Here is a 9,297-nt window from a genome sequence, read left to right on the forward strand (position 1 = left end):
CACTGCATCATTCCATGTTTGGCACTGATCACCACCTGCACTCATGTATATATCATGTATATATCTATCTGTCTACTTAGCACTTTTAATTCTTATTCTCATTTTTATTTTCATGTCTATTTAAGCTTAATTTATAACAGTATTTATAACAGTATGTTTGCACTGAAGCACCGCAGCAATTTCCTAATGTTGTAAACCCACTCAACATTTGGCAATAAAACCCTTTCTGATTCTGATTCAATAATCATAAAAAAATTCAAATAACAGACTTTCTGATAAAAGTTTATATTTAAAAAGAGGTTTCAAAAAGAAAGACACATTTTTTGAAATTTATTATTGTTATTATTAAGCATACATATTAAAGCTTCCCCGCTCAATAGTTCAGGGCTGACAGGTGACGTGCGCCCCCGTGTGGCGGAAGCCTGCAGTGTTGACAGCAGAGCGGCACGGCACGGCGCGGCAGGCGGCCCGCCACTCGCGATAACACGCGCTAGCAGCAGCTGCTGGGCGGAAAAGGCGGGAGAAGACTGCCGCTTCCGCGTCCGCGCAGCACAGACGACGCTGGGGCAAAATGGACGATAAGTTAATATTGGCTGTATTTAATTACCCGGAGCTTTACAACGTTACACTGCCAAATTACCGCTGCACAGAAAGTCGGACAAATTCCTGGAGAAGCATCAGCATGGAGCTGGGACTTCCGAGTGAGTGTGCCGCTTGTTTTTTCTGTTCGCTACAACTTTAATGGCAGTTATTATTTGTTCAGCTGTTTTCGGCGCGGAGGGCTGAAAGGACGCGAAATGTTAACTGCGCTTTTCTGAGAGCTGCGGCTGTTTCTCACACTGACCTGGGGGCATCTGTAATGGTTTTTGTGTTTCTCTGCACGGCTGACCTGCGGTGTGGATGCAGTCGCGCGCACCGTGCTAGCGGTAGCGGCTCGCTCGCACGCCGCCGTCGTGGGCCCGAGGTGCGCAGGCCGCGCTGCACCGAACCGCACGGTCCCGCTCCTCCGCGCTCCCCGCCGCGTGCTCAGCACCGCTCGGCGGAGGAAAGAAGATATTTGCGCTCCGGTACGGAGTCGTAGAGCCGCGTGCCTCTTTCGAAAGCTCGTGGGCAGGGAGAGCCCCCAGCCTCAAATACAAGCAGGTGCACTGCTTCGCGGCCAAGGGGTGAACTCATGACCTCCAGACTTTGCAAGGAAAAAGGAGCACAAATAAAAATTGTACAAAGAGATGAAAGTATCGTCAAAGCGCGTCACTTTTCTTTATAAAGAAAAATTCTAAAAAAAAAAAAGAAACGACCTTTATTCTCCCTCATTGGGCAAATTCAGGTGTTCCAGTAGCAAAGTGACAGACATGGAAAGTCACTCAAAAGTAAAGAATACAAAATTTAAAAAGGAAGAAGAAAGAAATAAGAGGCAAAGAGTTAACCTGGAGTGCCTGGTGAGAAATTTGGCCCTCCCCTAGACTAAACCGCATGAGATAAATATAATTCCTTTTGTTTATTAAATGGCTGTAAATATGTTACTTCAGGTTCACTGTCTTAAATAAAAGCACAACTAAGCATGGATATAAAAACAAACAAACAAACAAAAACAACAACAAACCACCTAAAAAGGCCATTTCTGGGCCAGGTAAAACTCTGGTCTAGTATAAAAACACACACTCACCAGTGTTGTTAGGTACAGACATGAAAGTATGGATCCATGCCACCTTGTACCAACACTTCAGGCTGATGGTGCTGTAATGAGGTGGGAGATGTTTTCTTGGCGCACTTTGAGCCCCTTGGTATCACCTGAGCAATGTTACATGGTAAATGGCCTGTATTTATATAGCGCTTTACTAGTCCCTAAGGACCCCAAAGCGCTTTACATATCCAGTCATCCACCCATTCACACACACATTCACACACTGGTGATGGTAAGCTACATTGTAGCCACAGCCACCCTGGGGCGCACTGACAGAGGCGAGGCTGCCGGACACTGGCGCCACCGGGCCCTCTGACCACCACCAGTAGGCTACGGGTGAAGTGTCTTGCCCAAGGACACAACGACCGAGACTGTCCAAGCCGGGGCTCGAACTGGCAACCTTCCGATTACAAGGCAAACTGCCAACAGCCATTCATGCTACATTAAAGCAGATAATGAATTATATATGACAGAAAAGGTCCTGTTTTTTACTGTCTACTATAAAAATGTTGGTTAAAACAAAATTTTCATCAATTGCGAAAAACTGCCAAAACTTTTTTTTTTAAATATATACACATTTATCATGTTGAAAAACTGAAATGTGGTGTTGAACTGACACTTCTTTATTTCATAGTAAGATATCTTAAGGATTAAATGTGCAATTAAATGTCTTTACACTGACAAAAATAGTTTTACTGGGCCACTTAAGATCAAAGTGGGCTGTATGTGCCCCTCGATGCAAAATGACTTGACTGATCAAGTCAGCAGTGGTAGGCTTTACTCTAGAGATGAGGGGAAAAAAATCAGTTCAATACAGTAGGTCTGCATCATTTCAGATAATTTAATTATAAAAAAAATTCTCGACAGATATTAAGGCACGGCTTTGTAGCACGCAGATGGGCTAAACGATGTAAACGCGAGCATTTCACCCACATTTGCAGCTAAGAATAGACCTGCAATGCAAACAGATTTAGGAGCATGTGAATAAAAAGTTTGACAACATTAAGCCCACACAGCCCCCAGTTTTAAACAGAAACACTGTATTACACGTCAATACAATTAAAGGTTTTAGTTGTTGTTTTGACAGATGTTGTATTCAGTTTTTAAATATTTCTAAAATGGACAGCAATGAGCAGTTCATTTCAAAAGACCATTGTTTTACTCTTCTGAATATTTATTATTGCTCATTAAGAAATGATCCTGTGGCTTCTTGCTTCTTACGTTCTGATGTTCTACTTTTCAAGCCGAGGATTGCAAAAGAAGATGGAAGAACATGAGAGACAGGTACCTGAAGGAGGTCCGAATGGAGCTTAAAAGCAAGAAGCAGGGAGAAAACGTTCAAAGCAAATGGAAATACAGACAAGTTATGAACTTCATTGCGCCGTTCACTGGGTCAAGAAGTGGACTGCAGGAAATCTCTGCCAACAATGATGAGGACCACGACAACCCTGAAGACTCTAGCAACGTGGATGGAGAAACCGCTTTGTCAGAGGCAATCAAAACACCACAGAGTGCTGTAAAGGTCCCCGCGAGTCTGCCCGACCTCAAACCACAGGTGACATTTGTAACGCAGCTTCCTCCAGCGACTCAGGACACACAGGTGGCTCAGCTGGCTGTTCTGGCCAAGATACCATCACCCCCACAGGTCTCGCCTGTCACTGGCGTTACTGGACAGAAACGGAAACCGGCCCAAGAGCCGCCATCTGCACCTTCCTCCCAAAGTACGCCCATGCCGACAAAATGGTTGGTCAAAGACAATGTCCCCTCTTTTCCCACTAAGCCGCGGGACGAGGATGAACTGTTCCTGCTGAGCTTTGTTCCCGCTCTGAAGAGACTCGCTCCACAGAAGAGGTGCGAGACAAAAATAAAGATCCAGCAGATTATGTACGAGGCAGAGTTCAACGTTACACATTCAGCGTCTCAAGAAAAGAAGGTGGAGACAGAAACACAGCACTGATTACATTTAAACTTTTAAAAAAATACTTTATTGTATTTCTTTTATATAAACTTCTGCCACAGAATTAGTAAAAGTGGTAGATATTGAAGAAATTTTTTATGTGAAGTAGTTTGTTTCCCCCTGATTAGTGTATTTATTAGGCAATAAAGACTTAGAGGCAATGAGGTCATTAGATTTACACCATAAACAGACAGTTAATCTTTATTTACATAACTTTATCAATAGATTTCAAACATATTTCGAAAAAGCTGTTTCTTAGTCAGTCTTAATTTTTACTCTAATAATTACAGTATTTTACATGTAATTACAATTGCATACAGTAAACTGATGAGAATAAATGCGTAGGTGAACACTGTTTAATGAATGACTCTTTCTGCTTACATGCTTCTTTTTAAATCTAAAATAAAGATTCTTGTATTCTGAAAAAGTGTCCGTTTGAAGTCACCCTCAGCTATTTAGTGGGATTTATGCTCTGATCGGGTAATTTCATTTCGAGCAGTTCCTGGACAGATTTGTTTTTTTTAAGGTCACTACCATCTGTAAAGGTCGACACACAGTTCAACAGCTTCAGATTACATTTAAGTAATTTTGTTATGTTGCAAAACTCAGTTAAAATAATCACTGGATCCCCAAAGTATGTCCCAAAGGACATGCTCATTGTTACTGTAGCCAAATAACTTTAACTGCAAAGTGCATCAAGCCAAAAGTCCTGTTTGGCAAACTGTTTTTTCTTGTCTTTTCCCAGCATGCCTTCCATGCAGAATAAAGTTCTGTTTTCTCTTTCTGGCTGTAGACCCATACACTATGTCGCCATCACTAGCAAGACTAAACCACTAATTGTGTGATGAAACTTTGGGGTTTCTGAAAACTTTTTTTGCAACAAATGATCAGCACTGAGGTTGACCTTGTTTCAGTGACCAGACCCAGGAAAAAAAATTAAATACAATTCCAAATAATCTGGAGATCTTTAGATTTAGATGGCAACAATAACAACATACACTTCAATAAATTTAAACACTGTACATTTCACTCATCAGTCCCTAAAGAATGTTTGTATAAAACTTTGAACTGCTTTTATAAGTAGGATCATTTTGCTTTTTATTATTTATAGCATGAAAATGACAAAAGTTCAGTTATGTGTCATTTGTTTATGTATAATCACATTTATTGCAAGAGGGGGGGGGGGGGAGAAGTATGAAAGCAGAATCACAGATGTGTCAGATCTCTTGAGTTTTATGCAATTAGCAGCCAAAACATGATCACGAGAGCCACAAAGAGGAAGAGTCGAGACAGAAACTGCTCGTCCGTGTGCTGCGGTGTCCCCGGAGCCGCTGCTTGGGAAATTGTTTTACAGGAGGTTATTTGACATGCTAAATGCTTGGAGCGGTCATAGTGATGTGTGACAAACAAATACCTGGAGGAGGTCTTCCATCATTGATGTTAAAAGCTGTTGCAAAAATACCAAACGGAAAGGCACCGATCCCAAACGACATTTGGAAGCCTCCATCTCCAAAGCCAAATCCCTGAAAACCCTGTAATACGTATCATCAAAAGTTACGAAAGTCTGAGTTGCCTTAATGAGCAGACGTGTCTTTGCAATATCTGAGGTACAGTTTAATGTACAGCAAGTGAGACGTGACGCAACAGAAAGTGCCAAATGATATCATTCTCTGGAGACGCGCTGGCTCTCCACACTTATTATCCAACAGATCCCGGTGGGGAATGTCAGTCTGTTAATGGATACAGCAAACCTACATCACTGTATGCAATGGTTTCATCATGAATTCATAATATTGCTGGGCAGCTTACAGGGCTATAAAACACTACACTATGTCTAAATTCTTTTTTAAAAAGAGCTTAAAATTTGGCATACTTCAGGATGATAATAAAAATATACCAGGGCTCTAGACTAACTTTTTGCCACGGTTGCACTGGTGCACCTAACTTTTTTTCTTAGGCACACCCAAATTTTTCAACTGCATCGCTTAACACTAAAGTTTTACCTGTTTGCTGCTGCCTGCTGCTGAAAGGCAGAGGGGGGGAGAGGGGACACTTGGGCAGTGCATTTATCGCAGCATATGTGTTTCCTGGGTACACTGTGCTTTTTCAGAGTTCAGAGATTGATGGCTCCGTGTCAGAGCACTGGCTATGAATTTCAGACGGATCAGGCCTTAACTTAACAAAAAGGTTATCAATCGTTCTTTTGATCTTTTCTGTGTGGTGTGTAAGCATCACTGCAGATGCCTTTGTGTCAAAGTAACTGAGAATAAAACACAGAAAAACATGAAGATTTTCCTGGCCTGGCTTTTTATAGCAGATAACCTTAAAAATATTCTGCAATTTTGCACAATTTTAAAAAGTCTAAACTTCTTCAGTATTGAACAGCAGAAATTAGGCTTTCTTGACAGACAGCAGCCGACAGCGCTGTAAACAACAGTAGACTGGCGGGTAATAATAAGCGAATGAATAATGCAGAAAACAGAGATTTGAGATGGGAAACTGTTCTTGAAGTACACTTTGGTCGCACTCTAGAGCCCTGTATACTGATCTATAGTACTTACCCCACGGTTTTCTGGCTCGGGCCTTTGTCCTTGTGGTCGTGGGGGTGTTTTTTCTCTGTAAAACATAACCAGAATTACCCAAAATGACTCCAAATCACTAATATTTAATACTATCTAATTATCACAGTCACCAATTTTACCCACCTTGGATCCTGTTGACCTGTACTTCCGCGCCCATATATGGGGATTACTTTATCTCGGCTGATACCAGCTTTGCATACTGGACACACTTGTCTGTTGGGTCGAGTCTCCAGCCACTACAAAATTTAAAAAAAAAAAAAAAAAAAGTGAAGAAGCTAATTGCTTCCTTTATCTGTAACGATGTGCTGCTTCTGGTGGAGTGCAAAAACAAGAGGAAACAACGGTTTCAGCTTACCTGATGCAAACAAGGCCAGCTAATCAGGAGGAGATGCAAATGAAGATGGGAGAAGCTTGATTAGTTAGATATTAAATGTCCTTGAGCACCTATGAGTCACAAAGCAGGAACTTAAATTTGAAAATTTAACTTAATTTTGCCCAGAAGGGGTGTACTACAAAGCATGTTCTACAGGGTCAGGCTTTCTTTGCTTTAGGCCGGGATTATGCTTTCTGTGTCTGTAAGTCTGCTGGGGTTTGCTTGGATCCTAGTAATGTAAAGTTCATCTTGCATGCTTGGGTATTTTTTGTGAACACAAAAGACTCATCCAGTGAGAATTTACACCCCAGTGCACCAACTACACAGGCATTCCAGGTGGCTTCAAAGTAGTATAACAGGAACGACTACTCAACCAGCAGGTCTCCAGCTGTCTGTGTACACAACAGGTACACTGTGTATACTACAGGAATAAAGATATATCAAACATAATAAAACTGCAGAAAGGAACGCTGGAGCTGCAAAAGTGTCAGATGACAGAGTTGTTGTGAATTCACAAGTTGATTTATTTCTTTTAGCACTCCTGGAGCTGCTGCTTATTTGTGACAGGACAGCTGCACATTGCTTTCAGAGCCCTTGGTGTTGTCAGGTCAGGTCAGTGTCACAAAGCCTCATGAAGAAGATCTGGTAATCACTCAGTTTGTGGCCTAATCAAAGGGAAGTATATTTGACTGATTTAATATTCTCTGTGATAAAGAGCTTACAAATAAAATGTCCTTCTGACTGTTCTTGTTTTTCAGGAGTTCACCATGCATATTTGATTTTGCACAGATTTCATAACAACGGCCAACCCTGGCTCAACCGTCCTAATATTCGTGGGAGTGCAGGAGCTTGTGAACCCCCAGGGCTCGGTTTGTGCCTCCTCCCCGTCTCATATCAGAGAGAAACTTCACACACTGTAAAGCCACTTAATAGCCCACAAATACACTGATGAATTTTCTAAAACAGGCTTGGCAACTAATCAGAACTAAGAATCAAAGCACGTTTCACCAACTGAATGCATGATGCATGGTTTGCTTCATTTGACAGTGTTAGTAAGGTGAAGGACCACAATTAGGGCAAATGTGATACTTATTTAAAGCAAAACTCTGAATATAACCTGTTATGAACCAGGTTGTGTGTTCAGCGTAAGTTACCAAAGTGATCGAGCCACATCTGAGACACTTCACTTTATAGCACACCCCTTGGCTATTCTGTGTGGACCGAGGTTGGCCTGTATTACATTCGCAGAGGCTCAGAAGTGGAGGTGAACTCAAACCATCCCTGTTTACATGTTGGATGTCACACTGCACATCTGAAATTTTGTAGGACCTGCCTCACAATTTACTAATAAACAGGCAACATTAACTACTACTATTAACTTCTACCAAAACTTAGCATTTCCGTTCAGTGTTTGCCAAGTATGATGTGATAAGTTATGCATGCTTGGAAATGATCTCGTCATGTCTGCCAGTTACAAACCGATATTGGTCTTTAGGAGCTATGCTGATGTGTCCCCGACTCACCTGTGGCTCACAATTAAAAATATAAACATGTGTCACAGACAGCAGCACGCTTCTTACCAGAAGAGGTGTCCACATAAACTAATCACGGCGTCCTTGGCGGTGTCCAGGCATATGTTACATTCAAAGGTGCTGTCCTGGTTGCCACTGTCAGCGGCAGCCGAGCTACTAGATCCGGGACTTGCGTTTTCAACGCCCGGAGTCGGAGGAGCAGCGTTGGCCATTTGTCACACAGCTTAAATCCTCTAAACAAGTAGCTGGGGTGACTACAATGGCACCCGGGGTCTCAATACATACACATAAAGAGGTCCAGTGGCCAGGAAGTGGGGCTAACGAGAGGAGAAAGGAGTGAAAACAAACAAAAATACCCTGCTGGAAGAAACGTCCATGTCGAACATTTACGCTAACGTTAGCAAAAAAGGCAAACTAAGCACAAAACGACAGTTTCACAGAGATTAACCAACAGCTGAGCGACAGATGTTAAACGGTGTCACTCAGAAAATGATTGGATGGTGAGTGACACTCATAATTTGTTGTGAGGAGTCTAGAAAATAGCCTTACAGACCTTTGCATCACTCTTTCAGCAACGCCACTTAACCGGTAGTAGATCCCTGGAGGGGGCGTGGCTAAGACTGAATCCGTGGGATTTTGTGGCCCTCAGTTAGGCCTTTCAGGTGAACCTGACAAAAGGTTCCACCACTTTTAAGCAGAGCTTTAAATGGTAAATGGCCTGTATTTATATAGCGCTTTACTAGTCCCTAAGGACCCCAAAGCGCTTTACATATCCAGTCATCCACCCATTCACACACTGGTGATGGCAAGCTACATTGTAGCCACAGCCACCCTGGGGCGCACTGACAGAGGCGAGGCTGCCTGACACTGGCGCCACCGGGCCCTCTGACCACCACCAGTAGGCAACGGGTGAAGTGTCTTGCCCAAGGACACAACGACCGAGACTGTCCAAGCCGGGGCTCGAACCGGCAACCTTCCGATTACAAGGCGACCTCCCAACTCTTGAGCCACGATCGCCCCAAGATGTGGACATTTTGTGAAAGTTTGGTCTCATTTAACTGTGAAGAAGAGGTCAGAGGTCTAAAGTAACGTGATATTTAAAATCCCCATATATCATTTGCTGCATGCCTATGTTGTCAATCAACATACAATGGCAGTAAAAAAAAAAA

The 9,297-nt window shown here is 42.6% G+C and overlaps 2 protein-coding genes across 3 annotated transcripts; one reads left to right on the forward strand and one right to left on the reverse strand.

Moving 5' to 3' along the window:
• Positions 1-496: 496 nt before the first annotated feature.
• LOC146666046 (uncharacterized) lies at positions 497-3,653 on the forward strand. Its single transcript, XM_085413854.1, has 2 exons — positions 497-701; positions 2,929-3,653. Exons 1-2 carry the CDS (start codon positions 572-574, stop codon positions 3,639-3,641), a joined length of 843 nt encoding a protein of 280 aa, XP_085269980.1. The 5' UTR covers positions 497-571; the 3' UTR covers positions 3,642-3,653.
• rnf185 (ring finger protein 185) lies at positions 3,647-8,837 on the reverse strand. Of its 2 annotated transcripts, none has more exons than XM_085413856.1 (7): positions 8,682-8,837; positions 8,177-8,445; positions 6,579-6,597; positions 6,347-6,459; positions 6,203-6,257; positions 5,056-5,173; positions 3,647-4,972 (listed from the first exon to the last, which is right to left on the reverse strand). In XM_085413856.1, the coding sequence occupies exons 2-7, from the start codon at positions 8,338-8,340 to the stop codon at positions 4,875-4,877; spliced, it is 567 nt and encodes a 188-aa protein (XP_085269982.1). In that variant the 5' UTR covers positions 8,341-8,445; positions 8,682-8,837; the 3' UTR covers positions 3,647-4,874. The 2 variants fall into 2 exon arrangements, with proteins under 2 accessions (XP_085269982.1, XP_085269981.1); XM_085413855.1 differs by having other exon boundaries at positions 3,647-4,975.
• Between the last annotated feature and the right edge of the window lie 460 nt (positions 8,838-9,297).

The sequence above is a fragment of the Rhamphochromis longiceps genome, linkage group LG7 (genome assembly GCF_057381845.1).
Source record: "Rhamphochromis longiceps isolate RC_006_pf linkage group LG7, R_longiceps_female_GT1.1, whole genome shotgun sequence".
In the NCBI taxonomy this organism is placed as follows: Eukaryota; Metazoa; Chordata; class Actinopteri; order Cichliformes; family Cichlidae; genus Rhamphochromis; species Rhamphochromis longiceps.